The following is a 24,358-nucleotide window of genomic DNA, read 5'->3' on the forward strand; positions in this document are numbered from 1 at the left end:
TTCCATATTTATTTTTCCCCCGTTCTTATCTTGTTTCCATAATTTCGTATCGTTCGTATCGTTCACGCGAAAGAAACGTTCGTTCCTCGTTGGGGCGCGCGAAACGAGAGGCGACACACATACATACATATATACACGCAAAACACATACAGAATAACAACACACAGAGAAATTTTCCTGGCGCGAGCGTGAGTGAGAAGGGGAAAAAAGAAAATTCCTAGCCGCAAGGTCGAAAGACGAAAGTCAAAAAGTACTCTCCTCGCTATCTTTTACGCGTCTCGTTATCTTCCACTGCCCACCGTAATTTCCGATGAAACGAATATGTTAATCGAGTCTCTCGAAAAATGTATCAACGTCGGATTTACGGGTTTTCATCGCCGTTCAGGTTAAGACAGTAGCACTCGTTAGTCAAAGAGAGATAAACGTTCATGTTATTATTATACGACGTTAATCGAGCCAGAGCACACAAATCGAAGCAGCTGTCTCTCTTTCTCTTTCCTTCTCTTTCTATCTACATATCTCTAACTTTCTCTACTCTTTTTTTCTCTCTTTCTCTCTCTCTCTCTCTCTCTCTCTCTCTCTTTCTATTTTTTTCCATGCAGACGCCTTTACACGACTGCCGATAACGCGAGATTTAGCGCTACGATACTTAAGCGTGTTCTTTAACGCGGAAGCTTACCGCTAAACTTCGCGCAGTTACCTCGATTTCCTCCGACAAAAGGGAAAAAAAAAGAAAAAGATAAAAGACAAAAAGTATTTAACAAATGCGAGATAAGAGATCGAGTATAAAAATGACATACATACATAAACACACTCACATAAATACCTAAGGAAAATTGTAAATAACGGCAGCGTATCAATCTTTCATCGTCCCATTAAGTAGATTTTGATACACTCCAACGGCGAATTAACGAATCGACGCACAACTAGATAACCTTACGTGTAAATAGCATATTTTTTCACTTAACGAATATTCTCTCTCGTTAAATATTATAACGTCGCTCCCAAGAAGCAGCAGGAAAAGCGTGCGAGCAAGCTCCGATGATCTTACGGGAGCGTGATTGGCCTACGTTTAAACACAACACGACAACAACAACAACAAACAGAAACAACAACAGACAACAACAACAACAGTCATGTAATATCCGAAAGTATTCGTATAAGAAGCGCGTGCAATATTTCTCATTGCTTTCGTTGAAAGGATCGAAATCGCACAGACCATGTTCCTTTTTAAGAAAATATCGGGCTTATACGTCCAGAATAAAGAAAAAGAATAATCGTTGTCAATGACGCACGTTATTATACGTTATTCGTACATATATCAGCGATTATCGATCGAGATAATTTTCTTTCTTTCGAAACATCAGGACAGAGATCTATCTATTTTTGTTTCAACGTTATCTTCCTCTCAAAATATGATATGTATGTACATATTTATGTATATATGTATGTATGTATGTATGCATGTATGTATGTATGTATGTATGTATGTATGTATGATGTATGCATGTATATATATATGTATGTATGTACGTACGTATGTATATATTACGATGTAATTACTACCATTGATTTACGCGTTGAAAACGCGCGAGCAATTTTCTTAAGCCGAAGCGACTTTCTAACGAAAGACTGGACAACCAGAGTAATCAAGAGTACATAATACTTTACGTATTTTATGCAATCACGACACGATACCGTTAAAACGTCTATAAGAGAACGAGGCTGTCTTGCGTCTCATATTTATGAATGAATTATCGATATAACGATATATTGTATACCGTTCTCAACTGTACTGTTGTCATAGATATTTTGTTGTATAAAAAAAAGGCGAAAAAAAAAATATGAAACTACGAGATATGTACAAGCATACAAAATGAATATATTATATGTTTAATGTAAAAATCATTACTGATTTCTATTCACCACGAATCAACGAAGAAAGAGAGAATCGGAATATCGAATCGAATTTTTAATTCACGTTCATATTACCCGCGTTATTACGTGACCCGATGACGTAGCATCATCAATATTCTAATCATCTTATCGGCGGAAAGACGAACGGCAGTTTATAATCCGATCGACGCAATATCAGAGTTCGCCTTAAACCTTCTCCTTGTATTTCGAGAATTTACGGAAAAATACGCGTGAGAAAAAATTTATGAACGATCAAACCATCTTGACTATAAACTATCTTACAGTTCGTTAGTTCACGATAAACATCACTTATTGTGCTCTTCCGTTCGGATTACTCTCTTTCTTTATATCTTCTCCTCGCTGCCGCCGTTACCACTACCACTACCTCCCCCCACCCGTTTCTATCTCTATTTCTCTCTCTCTCTCTCTCTCTCTCTCTCTCTCTCTCTCTCTCTCTCTCGATTTCTCTCATCATTCAGACCTTTCAAATGTATCGTCGTCTTCATACTTCATTGACCGAAAGTGAAAAGAAAAAAGAAGAAATGTTTCCAGTAACGCTTCAAAAGGATCTATCGCGTATCAGCGTCCTCTTGCCGTGTAACAACGTTATTTCTCAAATGAAAATAATGAAAGCCAATTACGAGGTAAGAAATTGTCAGTCATATATACATTTATATACGTGTGTCTCGATGCGTATGCAATGTAAGATTTTCACGTATAAATATCATCGATCCGAGGCTGTCTCGTGCGCAAAAAAAAAAAAAACGACGCTAAGCGCACTTGCGCGATCTAGCGCCTATGGTCAAGCATTGACGACACGCTTCCAACGCGACTCGTTACCACGTGATATTGACGTGCCAAAGTTCGATTATACTGCAACATCGATGATTACTTTCGTCAGTATATGTATCAAGCATACATCGCGACGCGTTAACTTTCGAAATTAGTGTACTATTCCTAGTTCCTCATTTGCATTTATTTATTTATGTTAACAAGATTCCCCTTTAGTTACACTCCCGTTTTATATTCTTTCTAATATTGCCTTTGTTCATATATAATCTTATTAACGAACAGAAAAAGATGTAATGGACGTTTTTATTTTCATGAATATCGAAAATATTTACTTTTATCGATGTATGTTTCTTCGAGCGACCGGAACAGAAATTCATTTCAACAAAAAAATATACTTATGTAATTTGTACAAGTGGATTTTTTAAATGATGAAATATTCGAAATATTTCAATCGTCATTTATCTATCAATTTAATCTTTATACCGATCTAACCTCCAAAGTAACTGCACTTTTATGTTTAAATAAGTATCGTCATAAAAATCGTATGAAAAACTTTACATAGAAAAATTTAATAAAACTAATACATATTTATACGTATGTATATATCGTTCTTTGTGAAGCAAACAAAGGAAGGAAAAAAAAAGAAATCTGAAGGAAAAGACAAAGAAGACGAAGCTCGCTGCGTCGATAACATAGTTGTTAAAGATACAATTAAATAATATTACTATCTATTTATAATCACGTGTTCGTGCACACACTCACGGACTTATTCATACGATCGGTCATCTACACTACAAATACATGTATACGTCGTTACAAAGGCAGACTTAAGAAATCAAAGTGATGCATGCATATGTACGTAATAAAACGAACGCGATTTGTCTATCAATCTCGTGTAGTACGCGTAGTAATTTAAAGAAGGATTCGTTGTTCTGTTTCTCTCTTTCTCTCTCTCTCTCTCTTTTTCTGTAATCGGATTGTTTGATAACCTTCAAAAATTATAAACAAGTAAACGTCGAAAATATAAGAATAATACGTTTGGTACTGAAGGTCAAATGATGGGAAGGTCTTATTAAATTAGACTACGGCTATGAGCGTATCATCGTTATCGTTTAAAAACAAAAGCGTCGTATATTAATCGAACATCGGAAGTCACGATTGATTGTGCAACGATGAACTTTCCTTGGGAACAAAAAGTGGTGGAAAAAAAAAAAAGAATTAATGAAAATGAAATGAAAAGTTACGCTATTATATAAGTACCATCGTAATCTGTTTTGATTTCAGTATATCGGACGATTCTATTTAATATTTATTCGTACAAGTTTACACGCAACGTTATCGATCGTCAAGAGTGGATCGCGTATTATATTTCGATCTTTTCCTCGACGAGTACGGACATACGTGTAGTTAGTTTATAGAATTATACACATAGTGTTTTTGTTTTTTGTTTATACACAACGCGTAGTATCACCGTACGTGATTTCGTGTAAACTTTAAAAACGTGGAGAAAAAAATCTTTTCAATATCATCGCCATATAGCTCATAGAAATATTGAAAATATCGCTCGATTCGAAGATATTACATCGTGTATTATTTTAACGAATTATTCGCGAAGCGTAAAAATTGTAATATAAGATAACTAACCTATCAAGGGAGATCTTTCAGAAATTTGAAATTCCGTCGTAACTTTTCTTATCTCTTTCCTTTGCTGCACTCGAACGTAATTCTTCTCACGTTTCATCCATATGTCCATTCTCGTATTCGACAACAACTTTCTTTGTTCTTTGAAAGTGAAAAACTTAATTAATACTACAACAACGAGAGGGAGGGGAGGCGAGAGAGACACGTCACACAATTTTCCATATTACTCGACGCTTCTGTTCTCGCGCGCTTTCTCAAGTTATCGACCAATAGGAGACATCGTAGTGAGAGGCGCGAAATCAGTCGAAGACGAATCGTGTACTTTACCGAACGTTAAGTGAAGTGGGAGAAAGTTTACTCATCGCGCGTAGAATCGAATTGTCATAAACGCAGCTGAGTTACTTGTAAAATACTAGTTCCACGTACGAAAGAAGAAAACCGGGGAGAAATTTATGCTCGCTGCGTCCCTGGCGAACGACGACGTTACCAGAGTGATTGCTGAGTCACATATCGTCGACGATCTCTCCGAGACAAGGTGTACTCTTGCGTCTCTCCGTAAAAAGTAATTTTATTGTTGCGTGTCCGTTACAACGTCTGGTCATTAGAGTATCGTGTCGTGGATAATAACAAAATGGTTTAATTGTGCGAAATATTTATCGATGATTCGTCGATCTCAAGGTTAAAGAAGGTCTAAAAAGAAGAGAGAAACATTCTCGAAACCCCAATATAGTAGTCGATGACCTGTCATCCTACCTGTATCTCAACGTATTTTTATTATCTTTAACTCTCCTTTACTCGTACCGTTCACTCACTCGTATGTATATATATATATATAGTTATCCTTCTTTTTTTCATTGCCTACCGTTCCGTAGTAAAAAAAGATACACAAGGGCAAACTGTCAAGCATCGAAAATCCTTGAATTTTCGTGGATGAGAGTAAAGGCGCGCGTGGGATGTGCGCGAACCGTGCGAAAGTTTGACGGGAGAGAGTGCGTGTTTTGAGGTTATTTCTGTATTGGCCGCCAGTGTAACTGACCTACTACACCCATCGAAGGCTAACTCCGAACCTTTATTTTGCTTCTGACAGTCGTCTCGACAAGACGATCTTCTAACAATCATCTTCGAAGATCAAGTGGCGAGATCGGTCTTGGCGCTTTTCGCTCGAGTGAACACCAACGTCGTCCACGGTACTACTTAACCTCAAAGTGATACTTAAACAACGAGTTTCGAGGATAGAAATCGAGTGACAAGCATTAAATATACATCGTACATCTCTACTAACTTTGTCGATTACGCGATATCGACACTTTGTTAAGGATAGTAAGGACGCTTTACGCGCCATTGATACATGATCAACATGCCAAAATTGTGGCAGCTATCTGAAAGCAAAAAGAAGCAACTGTGACGACACGTGAACGAATACAAAACTTTCTATAGTTGAAACATTTGTAGTGAAAGGTTTGGAACTAGGTGTACAAGATGTTGTGTCTTAAGAAATTGTATCGAGAGGAGCTGTTGCAGCTGGCGTTGCTGCTCTCTCTGTTAAGAGTAGATCCAGAGTCCTACTTTGGTTTGGATATCCAAGCTATGGGTGTAGGCTCTTTGGATCTTCATAATGGATCTGGATGGCACACAGACGCTCATACCATTGTACATCGTCCGATGTTTGTACATCCTAAAAATTTGGACTCGATGCTCTTAAACTATGAAAGAGATCTCTTTGAAGAATTAAACTCTTTGGGAAGGTACAATAGATTGAATTCAGGTTCCAACGATATCCATGCATACTTACTGAATATAGAGGATACCGGTAGAAATGCGGCTGTGGCTGGATCTAGTTTACCAGTTTCTACTGAAACAGCAAGAAATATGACATCTCCGGATTCTCCTAGTTCTTCTCAACAACCAGCAGAACCCATTGGTGCGGCAGAACTTACTCAAGAGGTATTTCTTTTGTAAATTATCTTAGTTTATACGATTGAATCGTAAAGTCACATCATACATATTCTCTATTTTATATCGTATTCTTTATTTTTGGATAATTGTATTTGGATATTGATATTGATGTAAGATTCTATATTTAATAGTTTAAACAAAAAGTATAGAGATATGTTGATGGATGATATATATAATGGGTCATAGTACATTCCGTTTAGCTATATAAAACTATAGACATTAATATAATGTGGCATGATGTTATGAGGTTTCTAAGCTTTAGAACAGTTCTTTAAGCTTGAGCTTGAGCATTAATGCTTCTTTTATCTAGTTGTTTTTTCTTTCTTTTTCTTTTATTAATAACGATATTTTTAGTATAAGAATATAAAGGTTCTTAAAAAGATCTAGATTTTTCTCATGTGTTTAAAAAGAAAAGAAAAAAATGTTTAAGCGTGTACACATGCAGAAGAAAAAGCGAGAAAGTATTTCTCTTTCATCCTTAAAAATGTTTAAAATATTTTTCTTTCTCAGAATAGAATGCTTTTAAAAATCAGAAATAACCATCTTGACACTGAAACGTCCGTTGCAATCGTTCTCTCTTTCTCGTACTCGTATAATCGCATAGTGTAAATGACCTCGGAGACACGTTTAGTGCTACCATCCAGAATCTTTCTAAAAACCTTGCAATACAAAAGCGTCTTATCCCGAACCTCTGTAGGAGATATTAATATAATACGTATTATTTCGATTATCGAATCTTATATAAAACTATTATTATTAATGATTCGATAATCATCTATTATCTTAAATAGTACAAAAGGATTATATTACTTTTATACCTTTTCAAACGAAAATGCAAGTGCATTAGAAAGAATTAAAATCGATATATTAAACATAAAATAACAAAAAAGTTATTTATTTTGTTATTGACTCGACATATACTGTCGACATGTTATTTACCGAGAAATCGTGAGAAAACTTTCTAATATCGTTAACCATTCACATCTAATCAATCAAGATATTAATGATTTTATAAATAAATCAATTATTTTTCTTTACATAATTAATAATCTTACGTGATTATCTTCTACGTTTATTTATTTAGAATTTTTAGTAAAAACTTCTTATATCGTATAATATATTGTTGATATCAATAATTATAGAGGTCACTCGTATCAATCGTGTTCCATATGGAAATTACATAAACTGATAGTTTTACTCTACGATAGTTAGACGTATTAGTTTAAACAAGAAAAAAATCAAAATACTTAATAACGTAAACACACGTCTTAACGTCTTATCAATATAGATGAACTATAAAATATATCATTGTAATTCGATAGAAATATATAAAACTTCGTTTATTCAAACGAATGCTCATACGATAAAATGCTATTTATAAGTTTCTTGTTCAAAGAAAAATTCTTAGAAAAAATAACGGAGTAAAAGAAGAGATAGAGAAAAATCGATCGTTTCGGAAAGCTCGTCGCATTTTTCATCCATTTTGGAAAGTCAATATCAGTTTTCTTTGGGATATCAATACATAATCCTTGGACAGATGAGATCACTCGCGTGCATGAGATCACGTGAGTGCACGACTCACCCATACTTTTCTGGATTAGTGGGCCACCTGTGCTAATAACCTTCATGTCGTTACGTAGTATGTGTGTGTATATATATGTGTTTGTCATCGTGATAGGATTGACGATGATCCCATTGCATTTAAAGGAACGTACGAATTCAACCTAAACCAAGGTGAACATCTAATCGCATGAATAAATTGTATTCGTAAATGTTTTATCTTTTCTTCTTTTTCTTTGTTTTTTTTTCCTTTTTTTTTTCTTCTTTTAATCTTTCGTATTCAGTCATACTCGCGTGAACACCGTACGTGTAGATACGTCGTTTTGATAAAAAAAAGAATGCATATCGGTGGGCAAGGACATGTTGTGGATCCCGACAAATTTTCGTGCAAATTTTCTTTTGCACGACCTCGATAACAAAAATAATCGCAAGTACACGAATACATGCATACATACGTACACACATAGTTACGTACGTATATACATAAGTCCGTAATTGCAATGGAAAAAAGAAAAGCGCGAAAACCAGACGCGACCCCGTTTCGCTGAGAATTAATGGGAAACTCTCGTGGTCGAGTCTTTCGAATACTTCTGAGAGAATCCAGAATTAGATCTGTTCAGAAATCTCGCAATATTTTAACTTTCCAGGTGTATTATACCTTGTATTAAATTTCGAGGTTGAGGTTCAATCACTGGAAATATTTATATACGAAATGTAGTTTAAACAATATTTATTTGAACGTATTGCCAAGGAGACTTGCCAATTTTACGATCTACTACGTGTTTCCGTAATTGCGACGAAATTTTATCGGGAATTGTGTTTAAAATGATCGTTATGTTATCATTTCTTTATTGCCGTCATGAGTAGCATTTTCATGCATCCACACATTCGTAGGATAATAAAGAAAAATTTGTATTCTATTATTCGCAATAATATATACATATAATATGTGTGTATGTGTGTGATGCGTAATGCTAACATCGTACGATGCTAAACGTATAGACGATAAAAGTTATCACTCATCAACTTGTTATATATTGAAGATTTTTATCAAGAAAGAAGAAACTCTGTTTCGTATTCAAACTAAACCATCCATCTATCCATCAAAGAAAATAAGAAAAAAAGAAGTTGAACGAGTATAAACGTAAGAGAAAAATAAAAACTGCGAGGATGATCAAAGGTGAACGTAATAACGAGAGAGGAAAATCATTTACTGCCTTACGATTGGCAGATTGCCACGTGACAACGTTTTCTCTTCGTCTTCTCCACGTGCAGATCGTACTTCGTCGTCGTCGTAAGCTGACATAGTCAAAAATATCTGCAACGTTCCAATGCGAAAGAGCTCACCGATGGCTCTTTAAATTGAAACGAACGATCCCAAGAATAATTAAATAAATAGAATGTCGGGTGATAACTTTTAACTGGCTAACAAAGATAGACTAGGAATGATTCTAAAGAATAAACTCATAAACGTTTGATTAAATCTAGATAAATTCTATGAATGAAGGTCAATAGGCGTTTAGTCTAACAACAGTTTCTAACAATATACCATTGATTAATTACATATGTGAATTTTTCTAGGAAATTGTTTGGATGAATTAATTATTCACTTTTGTCTGCTTTTATTTAATTCTTTTATTCGTTTTTAATCGATAAGATACTTACATAGGTATATAATAATTTAATTCACAGATGTCCGTTTAGATCCCACAAAGTTTATAATTTACGATGGATTTTAGAGAGTTTATAGAGTAGTTAATTTTACAAGTCTACGTTTAACTAATTTGCGATTATTTCATAATAATGTAAATTTGTTTGATAAATTATGTATACATATATGATGTAACGTACGGTAAAACTATTATAATTCAAAAGTCTGTGATGCTTCAGGTTGTAACTATTTATGATACTTGATATAATAGAGTAAACGTGGACTTCGTAAGCTAGATACATAATATGATATAATGTGGTAGTATAATTTTCAAGTATGTCGTATAAGAATAAAGTGTAATCATTTTTTTTTCATTTCTTTCTCATTAACGTAACTGCTAACTCGGGGTAACGTAGAATTCTGTGCATCTATTAATTACCCGTAGCCGTTCAGCCTTGTACTAATTCGTCGAAGTCCTCGCTTTTCGTTCCCTTTTCATCATATGCCATAAAAATATAATAGAAGGTTATCCGTGGCTTCGAATCATACCGACTACGTACAGAAACTGTTTTCGATCAATTCGACGATTTTAACGAGATGGATCAACGATTCTTCAAATTTTATGTTTAGTTTTGCACGTGTCTGCGCACGCGCACATATATAAATATACATCTAGGCGTAGGAAATGTTTCTTTTTAACAATGCAAGCGAAGGAACGGTAAAAACAGGTCGATAATATTTTTCATACTCGGCCCGATCGAATATTCATCGAACATAAATCGTTATCGTCGAGTCCGCTCACCGATTACGTCATACTCATGTAAAACGTATACATATATATATATATATATATATTTTTTCATATATCGGATAGTAAGCTGCAATGTAGTTTCGTATATTTGAACGATTCCATTGCGATAATTCATAACTTATAGATTATGATGAATTTTTTTTAATCGAGTTAATTTTCAATTTTGTCGTTCGACTGGTGCGGCATCGGATATGGCAAAAGAGGAATCCATAAATTTTCATAAATCAGCATAACGAGCATATGCTAACGATTATCACCCGATGACCTGGCCTCAACTTGGAGGGAACAAGGAACACGCAGCTTTTGCTTTCCTCGTAAACACCAGTAGACATGCGTATCGTCTGATACCTTGGTCTTCTTTTTTTTTATATCGTGAAGTACCCATGATAACCGTTCGTTTAATAACGAATCGAGTTTTTTCGACCATTTTGATTTTTGCAATATCGAGTTTTCCCGCGTTTTATACGATTTATCAAGAAAGTACGAAGATGTTAAGGAGGAAGAAGAAACAAGCAAGAATAATCACCGTCTTCGTGACCGATGACGTACGATGGTTTTATTGGACAAAAGTAACAGATAAGCTAAAAATGTGACTTATTCGAAAGATTATTAGATTTTATCAGAGAACGTCTCTTTTTTCTTTTCTCTCTCTCTCTCTTTTCTTTTTTTCTTTCTTTTTTTTTTTTACATTTCCGATAGAATCGTTTCGTTTTTCGCTTCGACCAAAAATCGAACTGCGTTCTCGAAGGAATCGATTTCTCGGTTATGTAATAAATGTCAAGATTAATAAACAATTGGCAAGTCTCTGGTACTAATGCTACGATCATATTATTGGGTTGGTCAATAACTATAATAATGAATAAAACTATAGTAAGCTTTCTTTTTCTTTTTATTCGAAAATGTTTGTTATCTTATATCTGAATGAATAACACTACACAGTAATTTTTTTATTTAAATAAACACCACTAATATTTGTTATATTGCAAATTTTAACGTTATTTATTGATCAACCAAATAGTTTCGGTTCGATGACCAGTAAAGATTACCACAATTGAACTACATATGACACGATATGGCGTTCTTTTACACGTCGTCTCTTCGTTACCCAATCGATCGTATCAAAGCAATTAATTGCGCTTTAACGTCGCTTCAGAAGCTTCACGATAGAACTATGCTTGCAATCGACTTGTATAGCTAAATATAGATAACAATAAGCGCGAATTTTCTCTTATCTTTGTTTATCGTTGTAGAAGATCCTTTTATGTACGGATAATGATTGATCGATTTTTAAAAAATGGTAAGCTATTTTTTTGAGGTTCAACGACGCCGTCAATATTCTTTATAATCGATATCAATGTCACCGAACACCGGTCTCGATAAATATATAGTCATATATTAATCATTATCTACAATTCTATCGATACGGTCGACTTTTTTTTAATATCTTTCAAATATTTCATTTTTACAAAAGCTCTAATCCATCATCATCTTAATCGTAGCGTGTTTTTATTTTCTTTTCAGTTTCGTATCAAAGAACAAAATAAAATAAAAGAAAAGAAAAAAAAAATAGAATGAAATTTTCGCTCGTAAAAGTTAATTGTTAATCGAAAGAAGGCAATTCTTGATATTTAAAAAGAATCTTTAGGAAAGCAATTACAAAGAGATTAGACTTTCTTTGCATTAGTTATACGCGATAAGTGTTGTCGATCGATCGAATTATATTTCATATTTCTATCGTTTATATCACGTGCATACTTTTCCTTTCTTTCATACATGTTTACAAACCTCTACGATTTTCTGGAAATCGAATTATTCTTGATCGTCGTTCAGATATTCGTTAAATTTCTATAGAGATAGCAAGTAAGTTTAGCCAAGTTCTGTTCGGTATTTTTCATGAATCAGAGATACGGAAAACAGTGCCAAATCTTAACTCGGACGTCGTTACTTCTTCTTTTATTTCTCTTTCGTTGCTCATGGGTTTTATCGTTGTGCAAAATGATTGAGATAAATATATATGGCCATTAACTAGAGAAACTTTGATACAATTTATAAGTTTGAAACTATGAACGGTCAAATAAAACGCATCGGTTTATTGCATTCATATGCGTATCGATTGTTTTGGAAAAAGCGTCTCGAAAAGAGATCTTTCCTCAGTCAAGGTTGTCGAGGTCGGAAAGTAAGAACGACGATCGTCTTAAAAATAACCCGATAGACGATCTTTCCCGACGTCAGTTTATCCGTTCGAGTGCACTGTTCTTATAACCTTCGCGAGTCAGCCCACGCAGCTTTATGTATAAATTCGGACGTTCGAATATGCGCTTCATTGTTTCTTTCTTTTCTGCTATTTGGCACGCACGCATACCTTGTTTTTTCCATGTATAAATCATCATCATTATATTTTTTCATGATACTACTATCATCACATTTCTTACAACGTTTCTCATGCAATAATCTTTTTTCTTTTCATTTCTTTTTTATTTTTTAATTCTTTCTTTTTCTTTTTTTTTTCTTTTTTTCTTAATCGCCCACAATTTGTTATTTCTTTCATTCGAGATTTATATTCAGATTCTTCTCGAGAAGAGAGATCTAATTAAAAATAGATTATTTGTGTCTAGTAAATTTCTATGATTACATCGTACAGATGACTCTTTAGGTAATAAAATTCATTTCTCGAAAAGAATCTAACTTTTCCATCGTTGGTATAAAAGGAATCTTTCTTACCAACTATCGCTCAGTCAGAATTCCTCGTTCATTCGTTTTGCGCCATAAATGGCATTGATCTCGATAACTAGTTTATATAACTACGAACGTTGAAGATAATTAGAAACTATTTTAAAGTATAGCGATTCTATTAAAAAATAATGACAGACAGAAAGATAGAGGCAGACAGAGAAAACAGGAAGATATAAATAAGTTGGAAAATAATATGCGATTCGTTATGTATCCTGAACGTTACATTAAATATTCCACGATTTAAATGCTCGGTAGACTCCATTGATGATGCGAATATGACGCGTCAAATAAAAAATCGTCCGTAAACGTCTCATTAAAGAAAAATAAAAAAAATATATATATAAAAAATTTTATGCGAAACGATAAGAAAAATGCATATTGATTCATACGCGACTTTACTTGGATCGGTAAAGAAGTTAAATGATCGAAAACCTTGATCCTGTTCGTGTAACACATACGAACTTTTATATAATCGATTGCGGAAAGAAAAAGAGATATCTTTTGTTCTTAATCATTACTTTGTACATTAGCGAACGCATTCTAATCGCTTATCTAAGCTGAAAATTGTAGATAAATCGACGAGTTTCTTCAAACGTTATTTATTCGCATAACTTTTTATAACCGTTCTATTTCTTATCTATCAAACGCACTCTTTACATTTCATCTCTTCTCTATTCTTCTTTGATCGTTCATTCAAAATTACTACGAAGACGCGCATCTATAGTTTTCACATTTTTATATCTTCCTTCAATTCGATTTTTCTGTGGTTTTTTTTTCTCTTTCTTTCTTTCTTTCTTGTTTTATTCATCGACTTGTTCAAGATATACATGATACCTGTAAATATATACACAAACGACATTTCTTTCTCTTTCTTTCTATCTTTTGCCAGTGATAAAAAGAACACTTAATGTTTAACGTATAACGCTTTATCAGTGATACGTTAAATGTCATCACAAATAAGATACGTATATTTATCGAAATTTATTAAGCGTTATTTCGGTCGAAAATTTCGAGAACTGCCATCCTAAAGTTGGAACGCTTTCTTTCTCCATGTTTATTTCTTTATTGAGTTCAATAAACTCTTGAAAATTGTTTCAATAACCAAATTGTTATAACAAACGATCATCAATGATTCACATGTAATTTCTAGATCGCTAATAGCATCTTGATGTTTATCGATAGTTTTAGTGCACGATGGCGTTATATGTTTAAAAACAAGGAGATAAAAGTTAAACCAGTCGTGATCATTGAGTCTCCGAGTATGAACGAACGATAAAATGAGAAATGAAAAATAATAGAAAGTAATGATAACGTAGAAACGGCGCGCAAAGTTACATTTCGTCATTAGAGCGATAAGTTACGCGAGTTCTCGCAACGATCAATTAGTAGCCAACATTTTACGATTATAACTCGCTGATTAAAATCCCGACAATTATTTATCATATAGATAAATATATATATATTTTATATATATATATATATATATGTGCAAATGTATGTGTATATGTATGTATAAAGAGATTAAAAGCTTTCTCTTATTTGTGGATTTGGAATTAATCTCAAAAACGATCTCGCGTTGAGTGAACTTCAAAGTCAATATAGAGTTACATGATTTCTTTTAAAGATCGTCAAAATGAGTTTTATTACGTGCTGGACACGTTTGCTTGACGTATCAATATGTTCGTGTTTAGAAAACGTTAATGAAGGAATAAGAAAAAGAAAAAAGATGTGACAACAAACTGAAACATACATGAAATGACGATGTACTCATTCTATGAAGGATTGTATGAGAAATTCATCGCGAAAGATTATGATTCTTTTCTTTTCTTCTTAATTTTTGTTTGTTGGTGTTTTCTTTTCCCTTAGATATGAATCTTTCTTTCGTTATTAAAACAATCTGTGATGATATCTTCGAATATTAAAAGTAGGCAGTAATAGCAATAGTGTTAGTATCAAGTCGACTGTTATATCGTGCTCATCGTTATCTCTTAGCACGCACCAAATGATCTGACGTCGTCGTCTCAGTTGTTTCTTTTGAATCGTAGCGATCGTTGTGTGATCTTCAGGCCTACCAGCATTCCTCTCCCTCTTCTTATCGTTCCTCATGTGTTCTCTCCTGTGTTTATGACATTCAATGGTCAGTGTTGTGATCGCGATCGTGTAAAGAGGCGCCTAGCCGAAGATTCTACTTTTAATATCACTTTTTCTTCTTTCTCCTTTCTCTTAAAATCCACTTTCTCTCTTTCTCTCTCTCTCTTTCTCTTTCTATCTCCATTTATCTCTTTCTCTCTCTCTGTTTCTGTTTAGTGATCGTGAGAAAGATCAAATATAACCATCGTGTATATCGATAAGGAAGGATACCACGAAGAATACTGTGATAAAGTAAGGACAACGCGAACATCTTTAATTTTTTTCTTAATCATTTTCTCGTTCCAAAAAGAAATAAAAAAAAAAAAGAGAGAGAGAAAAAAGATTTCTTTGAAGAAATAAAATCTATCGTGGTAGGTTTAGAGATCGAAGTTATTGTTAAATGTTTCTACATATGTATATTCATGCGTGTGCGATATGTCGTCGTTGACTCATAAATTATATCAACGATCGGTCTAGAAAAAAAAAAACGAATGAAAGATGCGATACATCCATACGCGCTGGACACACTCCTCACCGTCATGCGACCACGATTGAATATGCTTTTTTTTCTTTTCTTTTTTCTTTCTTTTTTTTTTTTTCAATCAATAGGATGATATATTTTCTTTTCGATATTCTTTAAATGTTTTTTGAAATTCTCATTTTATATATCGCGAGTTCAACGCGAGTTACTCACATGGACATAAAAGTTTTTCTTTCTTTCTATTCTCTCTTCGTTTGAGTCAATAACGGCGCCGGTATTACGTAAGCCATCTAACCATAGTTAGAAAAGATTGCGAGATGTAATTAGCGTGTTCGTTTCGTATCGTTTGTAGGGGAAAAACCCGCACTTTGTGTCGAAGTGAGAGAAATCACTTCTCCTAATCCACTCTCATTCTTTCTCTCTCTCTCTTTCTGTTCGTTCATTTAAGATGTCTCATCTCACAGGACCATTTAATTTTCGCCGGTGTGACTTTTTCCATTCTAAAAACAACTCCTTAGGAGTACAATCGGTTCGAGAGAAAGACTTCGATGTTTTTGAGATACAGTAGAGAAAGAACTCTTTTCATTTTACTTCGTTGCTGACGTCATCGTGAAAATCAGCTTCTATAAAGACTCGCGAATATTAGTCTTTCCCATCGGGATCGCGTGATAGACCTTCCCACTTTGTAAACTTCTTTCCCGATGTTATAGAGAAAGACGGAGAAGATTGAGTCATCGTAATCATTGAGATAAAGTAGGCTTGTAATGTAAAAAAGAAAAAAATCTCATACTCTTGTTTTCTCCTTCGATCGAGAGTATCAGTGAAGGTCGTGAGAAAGATTTGAAAAAAAGATTGCTCGTTGATCGATAACGATAAGGATTACTTTTTTGGCGGGAAATTTTTTAAATTACATTAAATATAATAGCGATTATCGGATCTTCATAGATTGAATTTTTCTTTTCTTCTTCTTCTTCTTCTTTTTTTTTCTTTTTCTTTTTTGCTTTTGCTTTTTTCTCTCTCTCTCTCTTTTTCTTTTTTTTTTTATGCGTTGTATTTCCAATATAACTCGAGATATCGTGCTCGGATTGCTGCCAAGACCGAGTACCTCTCCTCCTCATTGTCTCTCTGTTATCATCTCTTAAACGTATATTTAAGATCGGTATTCTCTTCGCGTAGACGACAACACAGTCTTTTGCCGTACGATTACGAGTTCGTGTTATAACATGTGCGTGTATGCGAACGATAGTTTGTGATCTTTCCGCTCGTTCGTCCATATCGAGGATTATATTTATTACGTTATCAAAGTAACATGCATACTTTTTGTCAATCTCCGTGTAGAATAAAAAAGGAACATTTCCAAGAATTTTTATCGTAATTCAGTGACAATATTAATGATATCATATATCAATACGGTAATCTCCAAAACGTTGATTCCACGAAAAAGTTTGTGGTATTCAAGGACGTCGATGTCGCCATCGTGGTAATTTCGAAAATGTTTAAAAAAAGTTAGTAAAACCGATACTTTCATTTGATATAATTTGAAGTTTTTATCGAATACGATATAATTTCTTTTATTTCATCTCGCACAATCGAATCTTACTCTTCGGACGTTAAAAAAGAAATTATTAAATCGCGAGTGTAGATGATTAATTAGTGAAAGTATTTCAAATCGTTGATTAATGAAATCATCAAAATGAAGATAACAGCGCGAGATAGAAGCAGAGAAAGAGAGGAACAGAAATAGGTGCTACTTTTTTGGAGAAAGCTATTCCAAGAAATTCGAAGTATCTGAAATGTATACCGTTATAACCAAAGTGGTAAAATTTAACTATAATATCTTAAATTTTGTTTACGTTTAAACGATAAGAGAGAGAGAGAGAGAGAGAGAAGTTGAGAGATAACTCTTTTCTTTTTCCTTTGTATATCATTGTATCATTATATTATTATATTATTAGTTCCTTTTTTTTTTCTTTTTTTTTTTTATATATATTTTTTTGTATACATTGCAAATGCGTAAAACATATTGCATGCGAAGAATTTCACAACAACACGTTGTTGTTTACAATACCGAAGATCTAAATCCAACCAAGCCTCATAGATAATAAGGAAGCCTATCGCGTTGCATCGCGTAATCATTGTCCAAACTGTCCTTAACGATCGGGCGTCATTTAACGAGGAATCCTTCGCTTCATGATTACCCCTTTTTTTCCCTTGCTTCTTTCGATCTTCGACCTTTACTTACGTGTATTAGTGTTACCACGCTTTATACGTAATTCCACCTGTTATGTAATTGCATCGCAGCATAAATCATAAATATTGCATTTTCCGTAAAGAACGATGAAAGAAGATAGAACGGATTGAAAAGAATTTGATTTCTTGTCATCTTCTTTCTTTGAAAAAAAAAAAAAGAAAAGAAAAAAAAAGATGCATTTTTATGTGCTTTTTAATAAGTTATGCATTAGATAAGTTTATCCTGTTATTTATGACATTTTTACAAATAACGCGAAACAATTTGTACTTATTGTTAGCTTGATGATTTAAGTGGATAATTAATCAACGATAAATAAGATACGATAATTCTGACATTATTTGAGTTCTTTCATACGTATGTAGATCAAATATGTATATCTACTTGAATCATCAATCAATGATCACTGACTTACTTTCTCTGGATTTTATCAGTGGCGCCCTCTCTGGATATAGAAAACTCTTCTTTGCAGGCGGTCGGTATAAAAGTTTAAAATCTTCTTACCATTTTTTTTCTTTTCTCTTCTTTTTTTTTTATTTCATAAAATGTTCCAATAGATGGCAATAAAAGCGTCGGTTAAAATTGTAACGGTTAAAACCGATCAAAATTTCACGTAATACTTGTAGAGGTAATTGTCGCATCGATATCGCGAGAAACGTAATCTATTCGACGTCTGTCGGTTCCCATATTATATAAAATAGATATACTTGTTTCATACACACACGCGGGCGCGCGCACATACAAATATTATATAATAAATTACAAATCGGAAATGTTTTGGTGTTGTAAAAAGAGGAGGCGCCATATTGAAGATAAGGTTGTGGATAGATAAATTGATGACAAGAAGGAAAAGGTTGGTAGTCTTATGTCGTACCTAACAGGTGTCTGTAGAATAAAATTGATTATATCCTTTTAACTAAGGATTTTTTTCTCTTTTATCTTTCTTTTTCTTTATTTAAATTTTCTTCTTAATCAATAGATCTAGCCCTTTACTTTCTTCGAGATCGGTTCGAAGATCTCGAGGAGAAGCTGAAAAATGATCGGTGTAGTCTACGACCACCTTTGGTGTTTCACAGAGAAAGAGAGAGAAAGAGAGAGAGAGAGTTTTGTAAGATTACCATAAACACCTCTACCACCCTCGAACGTACCGCGAGCTTTTAAAATACTTTTGCATCTCCCCGAAAAAGAAGAAGGGGACCGAGGAAAACGTCTCGCCAGTGACTAATGATTCTTTTGCCGTTAGGATAGTAGTGATGAGGAGAGAAAGAGATAGAAAGAAAGAGAGAGAGAGAGAGAACAGAGAAAGTCAATACATAGTTCGATATTGAACCAGCCGAAAGACTACGTCGGTCTTTTTTTCTTTCTTTCTTTCTTTTTTTTTCACTTCTTTTTTTTCCCCTTTGTCCACCTTATTCTCGTCGAAAATTTTAGTTCCGTTAGATGTCGCCACTGAGAGAGATCACTACGCGAGTAAAAAAAGTGATTGTTACAAGTTAACTTTCAATATGTACTTCTTAAGTACTTATAAAAATTGTTTATCAATGATCCAATGACGTAAGAAAATAATAAAATACATATGCGTATTAAGAAACTATACATCGGATCTATTTATAAATCTTCATCGGTAAATAACAAACACTAGTATAAGCGAAATGGCAATAGAACTCGATGTTACTCATTAAGAAAGTATAATTATCAGTTGTCCAGGGATGAACCGAGTCTCTCCAATAAAATATGTATTCTAAAGAGAAACCGAGGAAACACGTCGACGATGCATGAAAGGATATCTGCTCATTAACGTCGGTGAAGAGATCGTCGGTGATTAGTCCGTTTAATTATCCCGATGCCGATCGAGTCGGACGATACGTAAAATCGTGAATTATTATTAACACAATCTCTACATTATATGTATGTGTCTGTGTATTCGACATAATCGTTGGAAACGACAGGACGAAGTCATGTCCTTTCTCTCTCTTTCTCTCTTTCTCTCCGCTATCTCTCTCTCCCTCTCATCTTCGTGTCAGGCTAGCAAAGATCGGGGCCCGTTCACCCATTCGCAAGATGGACACTCGCTTAACCTTACGTCTTCTCAGACCTACGTCCTGCTCGTTAACATTTTTTTTTCTTTTTTTTTTCTTTTTTTTTCATAGACGTTATACCACCAAACATGGAGAAGGAGGGCTGTAACGTGGAAAGTTTGCTTCTTAAGATAGATAGATAGATAGATAGATAGATAGATAGATAGATAGAGAGAGAGAGAGAGAGAGAGAGAGAGAGAGAGAGAGAGAGAGAGAGAGAGAGAGAGAGAGAATAAATCGAAGAGTGGGAGTTTTCTTTGCCTGCTAGCGAATTCAAAGGGACGCCGCTTTCTTCATTTGTCAAGACGCCTCTCTTCGATTCTACCTCTCTTTTCTACTACAACTAATATTTCTTCTTTCTTACTATCGACGTCCATCGCTACTTCTTCGTTTTCCATTCGGTATCGAATAAAAAATTTACTGTCTTGCACACCTGCTCGTGATAGAGATTTTTTTTTCTTTTTTTTACACGTTTCTCTTTATTCTTTTTCCATTTATTTTTCTTTTATTTTCATCAGTAGATATATATATATTCTTTTCAAAGGGTTTAAGGCTCGTTTTTTGTCTTTTTTTTTCTCTTCGTTACCATTAACAAAGGATGTCATCGATATTTTCTTTAGTTCGAATCAAAGCTAATTTTTCAAGATTTTCAAAGATTTTTTCTCGACGATCTTCCGTCACGCATTCGCGTAACAAATTTAATATTACCTACCAAGAGATCCAAGATAGGTAAAAGCGCGAATTCCCTCGAGGCGTTCAAATCTTTCTTCTCTCTTTTTCTATCCCTCTTTCTCTCTCTCTTTCTCTTTCTCTCTTCACATCGTTTCATATATTTATTTCTCGGAACGATGGTCTGCCGTGGAAATGAACGAGTTCCGTTTGAATCGAACGACTTCGGGCTCCCGTCGCGCGAAATGTCTTTTGAAAATATTTTGACGCGGCGTAAGATCCACGCGTGATCGATGCCCGTTCCCCGGAGATTACATCGTGAATTGCACTTTCTTCCGGTGATGCGCCGGCAGACGCTCAGCTTCGGTCTTCCTCGGTACGGATCAGAGAGAGCTGATCTTCGACGTGCACGATTCTCACAGAAGCGAGCAAAGAGAAAAAGTAAGAGAGAGAGAGAGAGAGAAAGAGAGAGAGAGAGAGAGAGAATACAGAAAAAAAGGTTGGGAACCATGTGTTCTTCATTTTATTTTTTCGCTCTTTCCTTCAACAATATCGAACGAAAATCGATTTTTCTTTTCTCTTCGATTCAAAGATCAACAACAACAATAATGACGACGACGACGACGACGACGATGATGATAAAAAAAATTGTGTAAAGAAAAAAAAAAAGGATATATTTTGGTAGATCGAGTCTCTCATTGGATCTTAGCACAGGATCTTATTTGCACTAATGGCGGCCGCGAGTGGAGGAAGGCGTCCATCCTGAAACCGTCGGACTCAGGACCGGTTTTCTTCCACGCGTAATTACAAGGTTCGGACCAATCGCTGTGTATCTTGAAAAAATTCCGGATCCTTTGCGTTCGTCCTTTTAACATAGTTCCTTCGCCATTTTGCCGTTCCTCTGCTTCTTCTTCTTCTTTATCTTCTTCGTCTTCTTCGTCTTCGTCTTCGTCTTCGTCTTCGTCTTCGTCTTCGTCTTCGTCTTCGTCTTCGTCTTCGTCTTCGTCTTCGTCTTCGTCTTCGTCTTCTTCTTCTTGTTTCACGTATATTCGCCAGATGAAAGAGATTATTTTGAAGTCATAAAGAAAATCTCCGGATGTTTAAAATAACAAAACGATCGAATTTTATATTTCGTTTATCTTATTACGTATAAGTATATGTTGGTTAATATTTCGTTTTATGATATAAACCGGCAAGTTTATACATTGCGATTGATTTTTTACAGAAAACGTACCATACAGTAAAAGATAAACCGTAATCAAACGGTAAAAGCTAGTACGTTTAAACGAAGATTTATCTTTTACTCTTTCCCTCCCTCCTTCTCTCTCTCTCTCTCTCTCTCTCTCTCTCTCTCTCTCTCTCTTCTTCTCTATTCATAATCTTTTTTATTTCATTTTTCTCATGCCTGCGTATATTTGGAATTTATTTTGTCGCGTTAGCAGTAGTTTTATTGACAGATAAAGAGGATGGAAAAATATGATCTGATTTTGAATACCAGGAAGAAAAGTACGTCGATGAAGTAAATTAGAGAGTCGATGATTAAGTAACGAGAGTTGAGTGTTGCTCGATCGGACGAGTACAACGGAACGAATCGATAATCGAAGAGAGATGGAAAAGAGATGGAAAAAATAAAGGAACGAAGTTAAAGGTCTTGTACAAGCTCCTTGTTGAAATGACGTCGCGATTGCTTCTACTCTTCTTATTTTTTCTTCTCCTCCTCCTCCTCCTCTTCCTTCGATCATCGTACTTACATCGTGCATACCAGATAAGGCGTAAGGATTTTTGTACGGGAAGGGAACGATTAGCGAGAATCCAAGATCGACCTCCTATCTTGATAAATGATCGTCTCTTCCTTTCCATCCTTCTTCGTCCTGGATTGTCTCGACAATTCTCTACCCTCTATCCCCTCCTCGCTTTCTGTCTCTCTCCCTTTTTCCTCCTCTTAACGTCGATACGAAGAGAAAGGCGGTTCTTCGAATGGCCTTCGGTCGTTTATTGCAAAAACACTTGGAAGTAGCCCAGACATTATAATTATATCATATCGCATCAAAGTACTCGTCCTTTAATTTTCCAAAGTGTCTTCTCTCTTTCTGTCTCTCTCTCTTTCTCTCTTATTCTTTTTAAAATTTTTTGCGTCACTTTTATATTCCTGGATGTACGAGTAAAAAGTATCGAATGCATAATACTATGTGGGCTCGGCTATCTACATATTAGAAAGAGAGAGATAAGGGTATAGCCATGAAGAAGAAGAAGAAGAAGAAGAAGAAGAAGAGGAGATGACGATGAAGAAGGGTGGGGAGAGAAGGGAGAAGAGTTACGCCCCTGTTGGGGTGAACGATCCTGACGGCACTGTCGGCGTTCCCTTTGTACACGCACCGCCCCTGACTGCTTTTGCTTCTCCGATATCCCACACGCACGACTCTTCATCTCCCACCACATCATCTACGTTCTCTCTTTCTATTTCTCTCTCTTTTTCTCTCTCCTTCTTTCTTTCTTTATTTCTCTTTCTATTTCTCCTACCTTCTCGGATCGAGTTGCGTGGATACATTATACGAATTACATCAATGATACGTCGATGGGACATGAGATAAAGGGTGCTTCGATTGCAACCCACGTCGATGGCACCCAACTAGTTTTCTTTTCTTTTCTTCTTCTTCATTTATCCTCTTCTCCATTACGGATTATCTTACCGATTTCTTTGCTGCATTATATATATATATCTTTTTTCTTTTCTTTTTTTCTTTTCCTTTTTCTTTCTCTTTCTCGTTGTATCCTTCTCGAAAATTTAAAAATAAGAAATAGTACGTATATCTCGTTATAGGGTGGAATAGAGACGACAGGAAAAAAACAAAAACGAAAAAAAAAGAAAGAACGAAACAGGATAACGTCCCTCAAATTTATTCCTGTCGTCTTATCCTCAGTTGAATACGTTTTTTATCTTTCTCAGGACTCGTGGGAATCGCGTTGAAATGCTCGCATCTTTTCGAACTTCCTCCTTGAAACGAATTTTTTCCCCTCCCTCTTACCAACTCCCTCTTTCTTTTCTTTACAAGAATCTCACAAAACCGAAGACATACCGTGTTTTCTTTTCGAGCAAGTAATTTCAGAAGTGTTGCGTTCCCTTTTGGTTTGCTCTTCTCTGTCTGTCCTTCTTATTCTGTTTCTTTCTTTCTTTTTTTCTTTCTCTTTCTCTTTCTCTTTCTCTTTCTCTTTCTCGCTTGGTTTCCCTCTGAAAGGGGTCGCGCACGAGTCTTATTAAGTTCCTCCCTTACCTTGAAAAGTTCCGCTCGAATTAAATCGATTTCCATGGCACCAAAGGCCACGCCTTTCTACCTCGAACGCGCTCGCCATGCGTTTCAACGATCGCTTCGTTATGGACAAATTGAAAATCCTTTCGAAAGCGTCTACATTCGTTTTACTTAGTATGTGTATGTATATATACATATGTATATACACACACACACATACATATATATATTTATATGTATATAAATATATACAGTTAGATAAATATATACGTATAAACTTGCAAGGGGCTTAAAAGATCTTCGCAAACTCTTCGGAATCTTCCGATCGTTAGTTGCTTGCTTTTGATTTTTTCTTGATTTTCTCGTACGTTCGTACGATCCTCAAACGTCGCTTGGATAGTTTTATTATATAAAAGAAAATTTCTTCTCGGCTTTCGAGGCAA

The 24,358-nt window shown here is 34.9% G+C and overlaps 2 protein-coding genes across 13 annotated transcripts in view; both read left to right on the top strand.

Annotated features, from left to right (window-relative positions):
- Nucleotides 1-1,905, top strand: part of LOC127064304 (endoplasmic reticulum aminopeptidase 1-like) — an 18,381-nt gene extending 16,476 nt beyond the window's left edge. For all 4 annotated transcript variants that reach the window (XM_050995202.1, XM_050995203.1, XM_050995204.1 and 1 more), the window contains one exon: nucleotides 1-1,905. This exon is cut by the window's left edge and continues 2,572 nt beyond it. The gene's annotated coding sequence lies outside the window, so the exon portion shown is untranslated.
- Nucleotides 1,906-2,346: 441 nt separating this feature from the next.
- The window catches only part of LOC127064306 (segmentation protein cap'n'collar), an 83,854-nt gene continuing 61,842 nt past the window's right edge, over nucleotides 2,347-24,358 (top strand). Inside the window, exons 1-2 of one of the 9 annotated variants that reach the window (XM_050995215.1) lie at nucleotides 14,984-15,198; nucleotides 15,369-15,443. Coding sequence is in view for 6 of the 9 variants with exons in the window: in XM_050995207.1 (XP_050851164.1) it covers nucleotides 5,830-6,294 (465 nt within the window). In the remaining 3 variants the exon portion in view is untranslated. Of the gene's footprint in view, nucleotides 2,562-3,302; nucleotides 6,295-10,439; nucleotides 10,898-14,983; nucleotides 15,444-16,758; nucleotides 17,178-17,238; nucleotides 17,490-24,358 lie in introns of those variants that run through there. The other 8 variants (XM_050995211.1, XM_050995207.1, XM_050995206.1 and 5 more) reach the window with 8 other exon arrangements.

This window comes from Vespula vulgaris, chromosome 5 (assembly GCF_905475345.1).
Source record: "Vespula vulgaris chromosome 5, iyVesVulg1.1, whole genome shotgun sequence".
Lineage (NCBI taxonomy): Eukaryota > Metazoa > Arthropoda > Insecta > Hymenoptera > Vespidae > Vespula > Vespula vulgaris.